This window comes from Vanessa cardui, chromosome Z (genome assembly GCF_905220365.1).
Source record: "Vanessa cardui chromosome Z, ilVanCard2.1, whole genome shotgun sequence".
Classification (NCBI taxonomy): Eukaryota; Metazoa; Arthropoda; class Insecta; order Lepidoptera; family Nymphalidae; genus Vanessa; species Vanessa cardui.
In genome coordinates, this window is record NC_061154.1 from 9,358,620 (window position 1) to 9,377,047 (window position 18,428).

Consider the following 18,428-nt stretch of genomic DNA (forward strand, 5'->3'; position numbering starts at 1 on the left):
ACGTCTAAGCTTACTTTTGGATTGCTTTACCAACCAAACAACAAGAACGGCTAGTAATTATTACAGTTAATATCACTTATTAAAACTCTCTAACATATTAATATTGTATATTGACCAACCATAATAAACTAAAATATATAGAGTTGGAATAATAATTTAGTATCCTTATTATTTGTTATAGTGTTAAATACTTCAAATTATTACAAGCATAATTTATAAGGAAATCAGTATCCTGTAATTCTCAAAAAGTAACCTAATCGCCTGAATCAAAACCAAACCAAACCTCATGTTGGAATTAATTTATTCTACGATATAACAGGGCGATTAAACAATTCACAAATTAGTCGATTCCAAGACCATATGCTGTTAAACTCTAATTCAAGTCACGTCTCGTGCTTTGGAAACGCAGACTCAAGGTGACCTAATCGGATAATTTACAGCACTTATGTATGTAAAGTAGTAAATACAGCTAGAATAATCCATAGCATTCAACAACCAACGAATTACAAGTGCATAATTAAAATTACTACGACAATTAAAATACAATTTGAACATATTTTATTTAATAATTAAAATGTTAACATAAAATTACATGAACTAATATGTTAAAGTCTCAGCCAATACATACCAGATCTGATCCTGTTGTAATGAGGCAAAGCCTCTGTAGGACCAACTGCTGCAACTACTGGACATTTGTCATATAAATACTTTAAACAAACTTTTTTAACAGTATCCTCCTTTATATCCGATACTCGATCATAAATGTTCATAAAATCCGTAAATGATTTTCGCTCCGATGAATACAAAACTTGTAAACCTATGTTATAGCAGGAATTTATAACTCCATCAACTCTCTTCGCTAATTTTAATTTAGCCGTATTTATTGCTTTTTCGATATCAGTATATTGCGTTGTTATACACATATGCATCCACTGATCTTGTATATTCGCTACCATGTCATCTAAACACATTGCATTTCCAATGAAATAAACTCCCCACAATCCAACATCTCGATAAGGTATGTAAAATGCCTTAAAATACTCGCAAAGTCTTGAAGTTGATGCAGCGCGTGCTAGGGGAGAGCCATGTCTGTTTGTTCCACCTTGTGTTCTATCCCACGATCCTATCAGACAGCTTGCTACATAAAGTGGTAAATATTCCGGACTATTAAATCCCGGGACTTCAACAGCTAAAGCTACATGAGCGTAAGGCATTGAATCGTCACGGTAAATAACCTCTGAGCCAGTGTAACGCTGAGGGCTAGCGTTGAAACTTTTGCATTCATCGGGTCTCATGTAACCCAAAGTTGAATTTGCTCTGTCAACAATCGAGTAATGTGATTCGTCCCCTGACGAAACGAGAATAATTCGATGTGGCTGATAATTTTCCTGCATGAAATTGCAAATAAGATTTTTATCGAATCTCGCTATGTTAGTGGTTGGACCTATTACGCTCTGTCCTAAAGGCGTTCCCTGGAATGCCGTTTGATGTAAATAATCGAACACTAATAATTTTGGATTGTTATCGTAATCAATTGCTTCTTGATATATTTTATTTTTTTGCAATTCTATGTCTTCATTGTCCCATTCACGATCACAGACAAATTTTGTCAATATTTCAATACTTTCCGAAACGTGTATATCCGGACATACGGCCGAAAATCTTTGGAATTCTCTAGTGGTGACAGAATCAACTTTTATGCATTTATTGTAGCAAGACTCCTGTACGTCATTTTTTGACAAGGCTAAATGTTCAATGAAGTTAGAAATGCCATTATTACAGCTGTTTTCAAAACTAGGACCCGTTTCAACAATTAGTGATAAGCACGTTATAGGAGAACATTGTTCTTCAGTGACCACTGTTACACCGTTTTTCAGTTGTTCCACGCAGATTTTTGAACCTGACAATAATTTATAAGAAGTAAAAAATTTACGAATATTTTCACTCCTATTAATAGATGGTTTAAATAAAAATTTAAACATTATCGACGATTACTATATGTTTTCAAATTAAACACAAAACAAAAGTTTTGTTTTGTGTGTACTTATTAGATAACATATTATTTCATAACGTCAAACAATTATGTGACATGTAGTGATTCTATTCTCTTTGCACGTTTGTACTATTTGAAATACATACATATATACGTACTCCTTGAAAATATTTTTAGGGAAATTAATTTGTTGTTATTCTATAAATATAAATTTTATATACGGGTATTGAATTATATTGATACAAAATATTTATTTTAAAAATTATAAACTTATTTATGACATTTCGCTTACGTAATATAAGAAAATGTTTTGATAAAATAGTACCTAATAAGCACTACGTGCAAAACATTTATTAACTATTAACGATCTACTAATACATTGAAAATTCTTCGAAATTAGACAAATAAGGTTTTGCCAATGTTTAACGTGAAATTCACAGTTATTTACATTAACGAAACTAACATTTCAATAACTAAATTTGTATAAAAGCTAATTTATATATAATGGTGAGGCTTATTGATTTGACTAATGATTCGTATTAATCATTAGTAAAACCACAATTGTAGATCTAATTTTCCATAGCGAGAATGACTGAGTCAATAACATCGTACGATTTTAATAATATGTTTATATTAAGCATGAACCGGCTCCGGTTTTACGCGGATGCCTCGAGGTCATAAAGAAAATGAAAAGTGCGCTTTGCAAAACAATATCATGTACGTATATTTATTCATTTTAAAACGTTTATCATTTTCTTAGTTTGTATAGTATAAAATAATGTCTTGCACAAAGCCCTACCACCAAGTAAAATGGCTTGTCAAATAAACTATAGTCTTTTAATTTTTTCTAGTTAGTTTTGTACATAGTTAACATACCATACGTACATTGTTTTGATATATTTCCTATTTGAACAGTATAGCCGCGAAGTGTTTAGTTTTAGGGATAGAATATTGTTATACTTTGGCTATTTTTTACAAAATCTTAAAAACTATACATAAATCATCGTTAATCGCCCTTTAATTTTTGAAAACAGTATCAAAATCTATTGAGACATTTAGAAGAAGAAATTTGACATACTGACGGAAACAGAAAGTATTCGCGAAAAACGTATTTTATATAATGTATGTATGTATATATTATTTTGTCAATCGTAAATTAAGTGTGTACTTATACATTCACTTTACAGTTAACAGAATTTTACACTATGGTAGAGTATAAAAAGGAAAAAAAATTGTATTGTTTGTAAAACATAAACTCATAAACTACCGAGCCGATTTCAAATATCCTTCCACCATTGCAAAGCTACATTTATCTTTGATTAACATATGATATATTTATAACCTAAAACGTAAATTAAACCATGTTAAATTAGAAAACGTTGAACAAATTCGAATTGTAAGCATAGATAATACGGTACTGCGTTTAAAAATAAAAAGTTAATAACATAAACGGTGCCTAAGTAAGTAAGTGCGAAGCCGGGACGAGCCAATGGTAGATACATAATAAATACATAACATGTTTCATCAATGAATTACCTGATGATAGATGATACATAGATCTCTTCAAAAGATGCACCGCGTTTCAGCACAGATTTTATTATATAACTAGCGCCCCACGCCGGCATTGAACGAGTGCAAACTTATACTAAATATAATACAGAATTTGTTGAATACATAACATTAGAAACTTCTTAAATAATTATCAATGTTTCTTTTCTATATTGTTTATGCAAAAACTTCCCACTCAAATCACTCCATCTATTAAAAAAAAGCATCAAAATCAGTTGCTTAATTTTAAAGATCTACGCATACATATGGACGGAGAGCAGTAAGCGACTTTGTTTTATACTATTTAATAAGGATACATGACAAGCATCGCTTTCTAACTTTTTGCTTGTTAATAAATAAATTGTAAACATTATTTTATGTACTCAGTGGTGAGTTTTTTACAAGCTCGATTGAGTAGACCACCACTCGACGCTATTCGGTCAAACAGCAATAATTGATATTGTTGTGTTCCAGTTTGAAGGGTGAATGAGACAGTGTAACTACAGGCACAAAACAACTTGGTTTCAATACCAATGTGACGGTGATGACCACCTACAATCAGATGGCTTACATTCCTTTTAATTACTTATTAAGTTAAGTATAAATACGACACAACTTAGCTGTAGCATCGTTAAACTTCGTAAAACCGATCACACCCGAATTAAGTAGGCTATCCCAAATTAGATATATTTATTTATTATGCGAATATGATCTTTACACAAACGTAATCATTTTTTTTATCATATGACCTAATCGGTAACGGTACGATGATCGGTTTTATTGAATTTGCCGATGCTACATCTAAGTTATGTCGTAATATACGTCAATAATTTTTTTGACATCCATTATCTCTTAAAGGAGGCCGTAGGAAAATCATGAACTTTTTGCATTAGTCTGTGTCTTTGTTCGTAGACTTATAACGTCAACATTGTAATTAACAATATTAATTATATAGAATCGATCTAAAATAGATATGAATCGATGTTATAATATATTTAAAAATATTCAAAGTCCGTGTATTACATATTTCCGTAACAATTACAACTATGGACGTTTTTTAAAAGACTTACCGGGAACAAAATGTTGCGTGCTATCTAATGGTCTAACTGTTGCCACAGAAGAAAGACAGTGCAACAATGTGTGCATGGGAATTTATATAGCTGCTGGATCAAGATATGAAAATGAAACTCTGAATGGCGTAACACATTTCTTTGAACACCTTGCATTTAAAGGCACAAAGAAAAGACCAAAAACAGCTTTAGAAAGTGATATATCAAAGACTGGAGCAAAATTTAGCTGTTTCACAACTCGAGACGGCACCGTTTACTACGTGCAATGCCTCTCATCGGAAATAAACCTTGTCGCTGATATTTTTTTCGATTGCATCTTTAACAATGCATTATCGGATTCTGAAATTGAACTTCAAAAGTACACTGTATACAAAGAAATGATAGAATACGACAAATCTTCTGGTAAGGTTTTACATGACTATTTGCACTCAACCGCCTTTCAGGGTACTCCATTAGGCCAAACTGTAATGGGTCCGAGTTACAATCTTTATAATATGAAAGCGTCATCCATTTCGAATTACATAGACAAAATGTTTGTACCAGAGAGAATGGTGCTAGTAGCAGTCGGTGGAGTAAAACACACTATGATGTTAACCTTAGGCGAAAATTACTTTACCAAAACAGAGTCTGAATCGACGAAATGTCGACAGTCTATCACAACAGGTCCTGATAGATATACAGGTTCTCAAGTCGTATATAGGGACGATTCAATGGGTATTGGACATATTGCCATTGCCGTGGAAGGTCCTTGTTTTAAAGACAATGATAAAATAGTAATGGAACTTGCTTCGTCGGTATTGGGGGGTTGGGACAAATCACAGCCGGGTGGAACTAATCATGGAATAAACATCGCTCATATTGCTTCATCTGGCAATCTTTGCGAATCCTACAAAGCATTCGGCTATTATTATCAGGACGTTGGACTTTGGGGTGTGGAATTTATTTCATCAAAAGAAGAAGTGGATAATATGCTTTTAACGGTACAGGATGAATGGATGCGACTATGCTATATGATAACAGATGGCGAGTTAATAAGAGCTAAAAACGAAATGAAATCTCAATTAATCAGGCAACTAAAAACTGCGGTTGGGGCTTGTCATAATATTGGCTTTAGTATTCTCCGTACTGGTTGTCCAATCGACCTTTCGGAAAAAATCAATAGTATTGATAAAATAACAGCGGATGATTTGCAAAAAGTTTGTAATGCATACATTTACGATAGGTGCCCGGTCGTCGCGGGTATCGGGTCCACAGAAAATTTACTTTCGTACCCACGCATTAGAAGTTACATGTATTGGTTGCGAGTATGAAAATAGTTTTATGAATTTAAAAAAAGGACCTTTTGTTTTATAGCCCAACAAGTTTTCACTGTTGGTTTAGCTGTCAACTCCAGTCATGAGTGTAATTTTTTTTAGATGTTTGTGATAGTTGGTGATTTTATATTTACTGGGCAATTGTGATGTTCGATAATTGTTGTCTTCGATTAAATGAATTTAACAAAATAGATTAGTTTGTACATTTGTACAATTCATACGTACCTTCCCTAGATGTATATTTAACGATACTTTTTCATAAAAAAAAACCTGTTTTTACTAACTATGTTTCCGGTCTATATGCTATGGAATAACGTAAAACTAAATGAATGCAGCCTGTCGCTGCGTGTCAACACAAGTCCTTTAGTATTTTAGATTGCTTGACGTTAATGGTTTCTGCTGTGACTACATCCTTTCTCAATAAACGGGCTGTTTAAAGCAAAAAGGATTTTTTTTAATAACAACGCACGCGGGTTCATTCTCGTGAATTAAGAGGGTAGATATTGTGCCATATGTTCTTTGTACCCCTGAGGATATGTATGATTCATGATAATCGGTTAATGACGTGTGCTTTCTACCAACCCGCATTGGAACAGCGTGGCGGAATATGTTCCAAACCCTCTCCTTAATGGAAGAGAAGGCCTTAGCCTAGCAGTGGGATATTTACGGGCTGTTACTTTTACTTTTTCGTAAATTCAATGATCACTTTTGTAAAAACAAATCTTTTGCACAATCATTGCTATAAAATGTTGTATAAATTAGATTTGGTTGAATAAATTAAAATGTAAATAAAAGAACTATCGATACTATAAACAACACTATTTCACTATTATACTCACGACAAATAATTTCACTGAGCGACATCTGTTAGCGGTTCCAAGCAAATGTGTGCTTTTAAGTAGGACTTTACGGACGCTCTGAAGTGTAGCTTTCCTGTTATATTGCATTAGTTCAAACAAAATCCGTTAGGTGGCGCTACTATAAATTTATATTTAGACCTTACGTCATAAAATTATATTACCACGATAACCAGTATGCAAAACCTATGAAATGTTTTGTATTTCAATACTACTTAATATGTACTATTATGCGAATGGATTATTTAGTAAATATGTTCGGACAAAGGAACCTTAATATGGTGCTTATTTAATTATGCATAAGATATAATTACTGGTTTTTAAAATCTAATCTTTGTGACAATTTAGATTGTTAGCATGTATTTCCATAAATACAAAGGATAAGGATTAAAGTCACAGTTACTATATTACTTTTAATCCAACGAATATCTTAAATTAAGTTTCGTATAGGTATATATTGAAATTATAAATAAAATAACACATTTAGAAAATTATAATTTATTATTTCGAATAGATCTAAATTAAAAATTGATAATGAGTATAAACGAGTATAAAAGTTTCGATAAAACAAGATATACAGACACATCGAAACGTTGGAATGTATAGAGGTGAGTGCCGATCTTGTACGCAAATAAAGCATAATACACACTGATATTCTAAAGTCTTCTTTTTATCTCGATGGGTTCAATTGTTCCATTACAAAGTCATCTATAATTCTAGTCTTAATATTCGTACATTTTTAAATCGCCGACAATATCTTTATTTACTTTGACATTTAACGACATAAACAATATTCAAATTAATACGAAGAATGACCTTCAATCTACATTGATCTTAATTGACTACAAATATCGGGGAAATGCATCAACACATATGACATTTTATTTGAATAAGCAGACTAAATAATACCAGTTTCACAGATCGACAAACATCACAGAAAATTTTATACAATAATCTTATAATAATAAATATATATATACGATCACAACTGTAGAGAGCATCGCATTTGTTCGTAAAGAAAATTCGAGAGTATCGTGTCTTAAAAGTTACATGATCGCCTATGTTGATTAATCTTATTAAAAAAAATAATTGTAAATTTTTGACATAGCACATAAAAGAATGTATAAAATGCTTGTAAATACAACTTAGAAAAATTGAAATGTAAATGAATAAATGCAGCTTTTTTGAGGCCAGAGTCACAAAATACGTACTAAAAATGAAAAAAAGAAACTAAAATCGACCATCGTCGGGACGCGTTTTATTTATCGCGATTCGATTTATCAGCTTTGAGCTTTTGTTACATTGAAGTTTTATACTCCGAGATGGTATTTCTTCGAGTATCTTTAAAATTTAAAAATACCACAACCTACAAAAATTTAACTTTTCATTACAATCACAATTCATTAAATGACTTTGTTAGACGACGTGGGTCTTTACATTACTCATGCAGTCCTTTATTCCGGCCTATGGCCTCGTGATATACTTCCTCAAGCCAATGCCCTCTAGTGTCAGAGCTGAATATTAATATTATACTCATATATTTCAGCTATCAGTAGAGACGCGACCCAAGCTCGCTCTGACACTTAGATTGCTGGCAGGACAATTTTAAACCGCAACGATTGAACGTTTTCATCATATTCTATAAAATTTATAAAACCTCAAAAACTTCCTACATTCTTTCATCAATATACGCCAACGTTATCACATTTGACACAGAAAGCAGCCTTTAACATTACGAGATTCCATCTCTTAAAGGGACGAAATTTATCACTGCACCTCGTTAAAGCCCAGATCTTTACAAATACTGGCAAATTACAAAATTACTTCGTCAATTAGAAAAAAAGATGCAATACTCCATTTAATAATACAATTATAAACCATAAGAATTTTTTTAAAGATGATATTTTATTATCGAGTCATTATTTTGAGTTTGTAAATATCACTCGAGTTATTCGAAAAGAACGAGAGCCTTTCTCTTTTCAAGTTGAGTGAGTTTAGAGTTATCTATGGTTTTAATACAGTACAAGAACAAACAAAAAAACAAATGCAAATTTTAAGTACCGCTGAACTAATTTATACTTATTCTGATCTAACTCTTAAATCTATATAAAAAATTAAAAACTAATGGAATATTGCAACTTGTTTAAAAATTTAATTATTTTCATTAAGTTTAGTTCAGGATTGATTCATAAAAAATTCGCCTGAGCTCTTATGTATTGCCCTTTCAAAATTAGATTCTAAAATGGCATTAATCGATTTTAATACTACAACAATGTTTCGATAAGTATTATAATTTCGATAAAAGCTCCTTTTTAACTGTTACCCTGGTATTGATAGAACAAAAGGAGTGAATACAGATTGATGTTATCTTAATACTATTTGAGAATGTTAGAAATACAAGATAAATATAGAACTACACACTTATTACGTATCATATGGCGAGAGACGACAAACTGACGGAAATGTAAAAAAAAAAAACTATACGAATAAAAAACATATCATGAAGCACATTCGCAAACCGTTAATAAAATGCTCGTGTAAAATCGTCATGGGCCCTTACCGCCGGAAGAGAATACAATCCTTAAACGTGGAATTATTTCATATTAACACGTCGATAATTACGAATATACCTCATCACTTATAAACTAATACATAATAGCTATATTGTCATGGAAATATTATATTAAATAGATATAAATATTTTGAGCACTTATCATTACATCGTACCTTTAATGTACCAATCGAAAACATATGAAAAGTAAAAAAACAAAATCCTATCTTGTTATAAAAAAAATTGTGTTCGTCATTCATCGAGTGCAATTCGGTTTTTGTTTAATTTGAGCGATGTCATGACTAGTAAGTGTGAAAAATGTGTCACCTACAAAAAAACAAATTGATTCCTAAAGTTATCTCTCATCAAATTCGACAGCAACATAAATTTTATAAACACGACACATTGTAAATCTTTGATATTAGAAAAACTAACTTCGTTATATATATTGTTGAGTATTCATTTAAACGATACAAAAAAAAGATCCTAAAATTAACTAAACGAGAGACGCGATCGGCTCCAAAGTGAGCCACGAAGACTTCGTACGGAGGGGTTGATAGCTGCACCCTTGGTCACATAACATAAGAGCATTGGTATATAAAAAATTTGGTAAAAAATATTCCTATATACTCTAAAATAATAATACAGCTACCAAAGTATGGAATGTTCCTTATTCAATGGTCATAATCAAAAATAATCTCCTTCGATAAAAAATATAGAATTAAAGTGACTTACTCTAGGAGTACTTATATAAATATCCATACTAATATGTTATAAAATACTTACACCTCATAAGGTTGATTATACAGACTTAAGACTAATGGAATGTAAAGATAGAAATCCTACGAGGGAAAAGACATGTTAGTTTTATAACCCCTTAACATTAATGGTTAGAAATACCCAAACCACGATAATATAATTTCAATTTTTTTTTTTGTTAAAAAATTAAATTTATGACGTCTAATACATTCATAAATTTTAATTTTTCATACACTAGACCTATCAACCGCTACAATATAAACGCGGCAGAACAGATACTTCGATTTAATTATACTTCAATTATACAAATAAATCCTATCCTAAAAAGAGGTACTACACACACAGTCACAACATTTTACATTGAGCTCTCCGTAAGTGTGGTTTATAAAACAATATCATAGTCAACTATGAGAGGCGGCATTTTATAAGATATGAAAATATTGAGCTTTATAAATGATGTTTTTATCATAAATTGGAACCGAGATTACAAAAGGGACGGCATAACGCAAGTTATCATTTTAAAAAGTAAATCTAATCAACCTAAAGCCACACACAACTTATTACGACGCGTTTCAGTCGACTAACCGAATAATCGCATCGATAAATATCGATTAATCGAAGAGAGCTAATGACTATAATATGTTCCGATTTTCGATTTTAAAAAAACGTTGGGACGAATCGCTAAAATTAAAGCTTCATTGAACGCTGGTAAATACACGCCTGGATATTTCTCTACATCCTATAATATCTATAGAAAAATCATATCTTTCTACTACAACGAGAGCATACGGAAATCACACGATTAATCGGAATATTATAATTATAATTGTAATATTGTCATTAAAATCTCGTCACATCTGTAAAACACCAGATAATGGTGAACAAATTACAAAACTAAACAGTCATTTCGAACATGAGGTACATACAAAAATCCACTTAAATATACCTAGAACCCTTGTATTATAAAATAAAATAAAAAAAAAAGAATTATACATCTTTGTCAGACTAAAATAATTATGGTCCATTTAGAAAAAAAAAATGTTATCTTCTCTCGAAAATATGTGACCCTAAAATAAAATCTTACAATTACTAAGTAAAGCATATATTTTATAAATGAATAATATACACAATAAGGTATTTTGTACTGTAAGGTTATTTAAAATCTTGTTCTCGTGAATCGTGACAAGTGTTACATAAACAAAAAAAAAATTATATAAAAATATTTTTGTACATTTCAATTGGAATGGCAACATTATTTATATAGCTAGTCCTGACCGAACGAGCTGCCTATTTAAACCAAACTTGTACTTGCAGCCCACAATGTATCACAACACAGATTAAAAAAAAAAACTAAATTATTTTTCCGTGACTAAAAAACTGGTCAAATTAAATGAAAAAAAAAAATTGTAACCCCAAGCAAGTACGCTATAAGCGTTCACAAAGAAATACGATTTAAAGAACTCGAATAAAAAAAAAAAAAAAAGAAATCGTCTATTTTCAGATCACGGATGTGTCGAGATTCTAGCTAAACTATTAATTGCAGCTGACTGAGACAACTACTTCGATCGAGGCGGCGAATAAACCGTAACTTATAAACTATTACACTTTACAGGATGTGTATATATTTATGTATGTATATATTATAATATATATTCAATAAATGGTACACTTATCGAAAAATGTTATACCATGAGCGCCTTATGACGAGCTAAAAACTAAATACGTCACGAAACACACCCTGTAAATATATCATTACAATATAACCGTTGCAAGGTTCGCTATGTGCAATTTTATGTTTCAGTCTTTGGAACTTATGTGGTGGAATGTAGAAAATATACAATATTCAGCTCAACAGTACACACTGGTACGCAGCATGAATACATAAGACTAAATATAGATAAAACTTACGCTAACTGATTAATATTATGTTATAAGATTATGCATATTGTTATATATAAATATATATATAGCTACTCGTAGCTAATTTTGTATTAATAAGAGAGTCGAGTTACGATTAAATTCTTACAAAATGTTATTCCAGATATTAACACATCGACGTTATAAAATCGACATGACATTTGATTTGTTACCATATAAAAAAAAACTCAACATGATAAAAATTTAAATCGATATGATAGACGATTCGATTAATCGAAAAATTTAAATCAAATATGATATGAAAGAAATACAACTATATCGATTCATGTAAAATCGATACGATATGATGCATAATAGATTGAGTTTAACGTAAAACATAATAATCGAATTGGTATTTACTTCTTGGATTTGGAATTACCAACATATCCGAAAATCAGCGAATTCCAGCCATATTGTTGGGTGAATATGTCGGCCAAGGTTTGGGGGTCTACGAAATCGTAATCGATCGTAGAGTTGGTTGCTAATCATACTGTCTCGTGGTTTGCCTCCGTCTTCGGAAGGATGGCATCGGGGGCGAATTTGACGTCTTGCTGAGCCGGTTGCAAGTTGTTAGCCTCCCCAGTCGGCGCTGACGCCGGGAAACTACAAAACAAACAATATACATATAGCATTGTATATAAACGTAGTAAATAAAACATAATAAGCAGAGATGGCCCAGTGGTTAGAACGCGTGCATCTTAACCGATGATTGCGGGTTCAAACCCAGGCAAGCACCGCTGATTTATGTGCTTAATTTGTCTTTATCTCGTGCTCAGCGGTGAAGGAAAACATCGTGAGAAAACCTGCATGTGACAAATTTCATACAAATTCTGCCACATGTGTATTCCACCAACCCGCATTGGAACAGCGTGGTGGAATATGTTCCAAACCTTCTCCTTAAAGGGAGAGGAGGCCTTTAGCCCAGCAGTGGGAATTTACAGGCTGTTACTTTACTTTACTACTTTAAATAAAACATCGAGAGATTCGATAAACATTCACATAATCAACATAAACATATAACTTTCAATTTGCATCACTGTACAAGCGTAAGCGTCTTCGCCAAACGAAACGTATCCAAAGTAATCTTACGCGCATAAAATTTTCGCATCGAGATCGTCGTAAAGCATTATACCCATTTTCAAATCAGAGGCAATTGACTTGACTACACGTTTGATCTTGCCGAAGCGGACAATTCCCGCTTCGAAACACACGCACAGAACAGAGGACAAATCGTTTGCACTTTGTATAATATTACGAGAAACGTAAGTACACAGCGCGAGGGTCAGTGCCGAGATGAACTGATCGGCGCATTTCATCCGCGCGGATCAATAATTGCATCTGAAACATGATAGCTAGGATGCAGCGCGCCAGAAGAAGGTAACATATACAATCGCAGCCGAAATTCATCCTTACTATGCAAACCTTTTAGGTTCAATGTCGCACACATCCCTTATTTAGGGTCCAGACGAACCAACCCCCAGTAACGCGTCAGACTGGCTGGGCAGTTCGAGAATCGGCGCAATAACCCCCGCGCGGATCGATAAATGCATTATATGAATTTAGATGTTTATGTATAGCCAAGTCTAGACTGCGGGGGCGTTTGTATACAAGACAAAAACGTGCGTCGAACGCGTATCGCTTTTATACTTTACGATCTGTGCCCGCGACCTTGAACGCGTTTGAATTTAACAAAAAAAATATTATTGTAGCCCAAATTATATTATATCAATTATCTGCCAGTGGAAAGTCTCGTCAAAATCGGTCCAGCCGTTCCAGAGATTAGCCGGAACAAACAGACAGACAAAAATTGTAAAAAATGTTATTTTGTTATATGGACATACATATGCATTTAGTGATAAAGGGCTATATTAATATTACAAACAGACACACCAGTTTTGTTATATGTATAGATTAAATAAAACAACTAAGCTAAACATCGATCAGCTGAGGCAATGTAAGAAAAATATCAATCAATACAAAAAAAAAATCGATTATATTAAAAAAAAAAAAAACGAGCTACACCTAATAAAAAAATCGAATCATAACGAAAAAAACAAATGAACGATATACGTCAATATTGGCGAAAAGCTTTTAAAATTTGATCAACGGATGCACGACATACCGATTGTTCATTCTAAGACCACGAGGTTTTGTCACAAAGAACTTAGGAACGGGTATCCTAATCGGAAGTACAACCTCGCTCGCACTCTCCAGCCTACTCTTGCGAGCACTACGAGTCTTACGTCTAGAAATAATTCAAATCGTCTAAGAAACTTGCACTATGGTAACAATAGTACATTATATAAACTGGATAAATTACAATTAATTTGTTTCCAATAGTAAACTGTCATAATTAAAATTAAAAAAAGCAATCTTAGGACCATTTCATATTATCAAACATAAATATATATGTTGGATATAAATTATCAAAAAGCTATTTGTATGCTTGGACACACTAATCACTGCAACAGCGATTTGAATAATTAATTTGTCAGTTCACTCTTAGTAATCAGTTCACTACAAGTAAAGCGGTTACTATAAACCAGTCTGATACAGGCTTCTTACATTTTATTTAATAACTTATTAGCATACAACAACATTAAATTCACGCAATGTAAGTCACCAGTCTTAATTAAAGAGGGTGAAACTGCAAAGCGAAGCTACTGATATACTAATACTATAAAATGTTTTTACTAATATATAACTTTTATTTTTATCGGTTTAGCAATTTTTCAGTACGGTTTTAATCGATAGATTTCATATTAGCATTAGCCAGATGTGTTATTATGGGTGAAATTATGATTAATTTTATTATTATTTTTGTTAAATAAAATATATTGGAGGCCGTTCGCAGTCGCTACCGGTTCAATCTAAGACAGCCAGCCCACACAAACACACACAAATATTTTTCGTTAAAATCAGTCCGGTAGTTTTGGAGTTCGAGGTCCGAATGTAAGCGTGTCAGAACGTTTATAAAATATACATATATGAAAATATATGTAAACAGTAGCGTCATGTATTACAGTATTCGCAGCTTAAGAAACACAATTAATTTATGATTTAGCGCAGCGCAAAGAGTATTATTATATATAAGATCTTTATGTATTTATTCATATATTGTTCAAAAAATCGCCATGGAACATTTGTTTATTTAAATTACTTGGTTTGATTCGTAACTAATTACTTTCTTTTAAACAACCAGTCAATAAATCATAATTAACTTTCGCAATGCAAATTTTATAACACGAGATCAGCCATTATAAACATATATAACTATATATGTATGTACTTACTTTTCAGCTTCCCTGAACTCAGCTTTTGCTTCAGTACGCCATTTGTTCTCGACCATATTCTGAACCCTAAAAAAAATATTATATTACTATAAATATCAGCAATCTGACTGAAATCAAACTATGTTATTTTGGAATATTTATTAATATATAACTTAGTTTTTAAAAAGTTTGTAATGCATAAAACATATTTGTAAGAGATCTTTGATTAAAACTTTCAAGAAAAAAAAAATTAAATTAACTAAATGACTTCATAAAAGGTGCATATTGTAGTGGACTATATACTCACACGTGTCGCATTTGATCTCCTTGGGCGCTCAGTTGGGCCAGATAAGCTGCTTGTTTACGGTGGTGGTACATATGAACTCGGAGGCAGGAGGGATTTCTCATACGCTTCTGACATATATCGCATTGTAACGTCCCTTCTCTGGTGTCGTGTTTGTCTCGTATGTGTACTTTTAGGTTGTATCGATTCGCGAAAAATCGGTGGCAAGATGGACATTTAACCCCGCCCGTTTTGCAGTTCCATCCTTTATATACAAAATAACGTTTAACTTTTATATTTTTAACAATCACAATTTAACAAGTATTAAATAAATTAATAAATAATAAAACTCTTTCGCGAATCGTACAGGAATGAGTGACTAACTTACCGGCCTCTTTTCCTGAATCTGGCAGCACCAAGTTGTGAAAAATGTCATTGTCAAAGTCGATCATGGGTTCACTGTAAAGTTGCATGAAGGGGAAAATAAAATAAAGAAAAAAAAAAACAAAACTTAACTTAAAATTAACTGAATAAAGAATATAAAATAAATAAAAACATGTGTTAAAAAAGAAAAGCGAAGTACTTTTAACGCGCCAATCGCGTTTAGATTCAGACATTGCTATAAGGGAAGATGTTAACAATATTTCAACTTACCCATCTGAAGCATATTCTGTATTTTCAGCATGTGCGGGAATGTCGTTTACTGGCCGTGGTTTCTTCTTATTAATGTTAAAGCTGTTCTTGTTTGTCGTGTTTTTCAATAGTCTGTTGATATATATAAATATAGATCAGTTATGATTTCCTCTGTACCATAAACAACATATTCTACAAAGTTGTAAATTAAATAACATGACATACCGCTTTAAAGGACTTCGAGCCGCCTCTTCCTTTGGTACTACTGGTCCAACCGTCTCCAAAGCAGCTTCGGCAGTTATCTCTTCTCCTGGCGGAACCCATTCTGGTAGACTGTCACTTACTGGTTCAGGTACTGATGGTTGTGTACTAGATGAATCCTCTTCTGCTAACGGTGGAGGTGACTCGCTCTTCTATTGACACATGAAATATATTACATTTTGTGCACTTAAGTATATTATTTAAATTGATGCTATAGCACTGTAAAGTATGACCACTAACCTCCCTACCACCAGTAAGCCCTTTGACTTGCAATAGCTCAGCAGTGTGTAAGAAGCCCGATAACTCTTGCTGCCGAACATGTACTTCACCACGATACATGAATTGCAGAAGCTGCCTTAGTTCATGATGAGCTACATCTTTGAGGATTACTATGGGATGCTCACAGGGGTTCATCTACAAAAGTAATAAGCTAATGAGTCTCATATCACGCAAAGTGTACATAGCTATCAATCATAATTGTTTAAAAAAACATTATCTTAATTAAATTACAGTAAAATTAACAAATATTTATTTAAGTTCATCTACTACTACTCTATATTTTGAATTAATAATTTGCCTTTCAAATAGTAAAACATGAGTATAGTTATGAAAAAAGTGTTTCATTCATCACAAACTCATTGTTTGGATAATATCAAACTTTAGACAGTTATATTATAAATCTTTATAGAATTTGATTAATAAAACTACAAATATCATTCATCTATAGCAGTACATATTGGCAAACACAAAATATTTAACTCAACACAAATAACAAACAAACAGAAAACAGTTTTGTTTATAGTTTGTATATCACAAACAGTACCAGGGTTTCTTAATTCTGTCCAGAATCAATATTATTGATGTATTTGTTATAACTTAACAAATATTTTTCAGTAACTTTTTTTCCATCGCATAATATTTTCATTGATCATACACCCATTGTTTTATAACTGTTACACATTTTCTTCTACTAATTATCTTGAATTGATAAATTTATCATTTAATAGAATTTCTAAATGTAATATTAAGAAAAATCAATGATTACTATAATGTTTTTATATGTTTATCATTCACTGAATAAATTAACTCAACTTAAACAAGTTATTTACACTTTTTGTTTATAAAACTAAGCATTATTATTAATATAAATAACAATCTCTGCTGATAAAAATTTGTTATAATCACAGAACAAGTATTGATTTATATGGAAAATGTCTGCCTTTTGTAATACACATATATGTATATCTATGCAGATATTGAGGAAAATATTTCTGCTGACAAAGGCAATTTATAATGAGTCATACCTTAAACAGCTCCTTGAAGTATGGGCTACAAACAGACAGAATGAGTTTGTGAGCATGTACGTATTGACCACCAGCCGCCAACGTCACATCTACGAGATCTTCACCTTCCAGTAATGCTTGAAATGACTGGGACAAATTTGAGTGGAAATCGTTCCAACGTAGTGAAAACTGCTCAGGCATCGCCATCGCCGCCTGAAAAACGTCACCCTCAAATCAGGACTGACGAGTTGACGACGCCCGTTCGCGACTAACAGTACACACCACTTTCAGTCGCACTACGCGTCTGCACAATGAAACTGGGCACTTACTGAAAATCAATCACAAATATAACTGCCTACGTATGCATCTAACTAAACACAGGTACAATCAGTCTGGCAAAAATACATGTTAACTAATATATATCAAGTGTTATACTTCTATCGTAGGCAATAAATATGTACTTCTAACTGGCATGGCAATCAATACTCGGAAAAGTTCCGTATCAAAATGTCGCGTCTCGCTTGCTCTAACACAACTCAACTCACTCACTAACACAATGAAAACTTTCAGACTTGCGAATGCTGTCGTTGAAATTTATTATTTTATTTTTATAAAATTATAATACAATATTTACGTTTTTTTATTATAAAGAAATAAAACGTAATAATTTTTTTTATGTTAATTATAG

General features: G+C 32.2%; 3 protein-coding genes across 4 annotated transcripts; 1 reads left to right on the plus strand and 2 right to left on the minus strand.

The window, feature by feature from the left end:
- Nucleotides 1–605: 605 nt before the first annotated feature.
- Nucleotides 606–1,982, minus strand: LOC124543437 (cytochrome b-c1 complex subunit 1, mitochondrial-like). The gene has a single exon (XM_047121663.1). The coding sequence runs from the start codon at nucleotides 1,980–1,982 to the stop codon at nucleotides 606–608; it is 1,377 nt and encodes a 458-aa protein (XP_046977619.1).
- A 2,465-nt stretch (nucleotides 1,983–4,447) lies between these two features.
- LOC124543228 (cytochrome b-c1 complex subunit 1, mitochondrial-like) lies at nucleotides 4,448–6,050 on the plus strand. The gene has a single exon (XM_047121365.1). It carries the CDS (start codon nucleotides 4,515–4,517, stop codon nucleotides 5,919–5,921), a length of 1,407 nt encoding a protein of 468 aa, XP_046977321.1. The 5' UTR covers nucleotides 4,448–4,514; the 3' UTR covers nucleotides 5,922–6,050.
- Nucleotides 6,051–7,454: 1,404 nt separating this feature from the next.
- Nucleotides 7,455–18,381, minus strand: LOC124542986 (modifier of mdg4-like). 2 transcript variants are annotated; one of them, XM_047120962.1, is made up of 9 exons: nucleotides 18,023–18,381; nucleotides 17,762–17,953; nucleotides 16,698–16,871; nucleotides 16,422–16,609; nucleotides 16,218–16,328; nucleotides 15,952–16,022; nucleotides 15,588–15,828; nucleotides 15,302–15,367; nucleotides 7,455–12,611 (listed from the first exon to the last, which is right to left on the minus strand). In XM_047120962.1, the coding sequence occupies exons 2-9, from the start codon at nucleotides 17,945–17,947 to the stop codon at nucleotides 12,494–12,496; spliced, it is 1,155 nt and encodes a 384-aa protein (XP_046976918.1). In that variant the 5' UTR covers nucleotides 17,948–17,953; nucleotides 18,023–18,381; the 3' UTR covers nucleotides 7,455–12,493. The 2 variants fall into 2 exon arrangements, with proteins under 2 accessions (XP_046976918.1, XP_046976917.1); XM_047120961.1 differs by having other exon boundaries at nucleotides 18,070–18,379.
- Nucleotides 18,382–18,428: the final 47 nt, after the last annotated feature.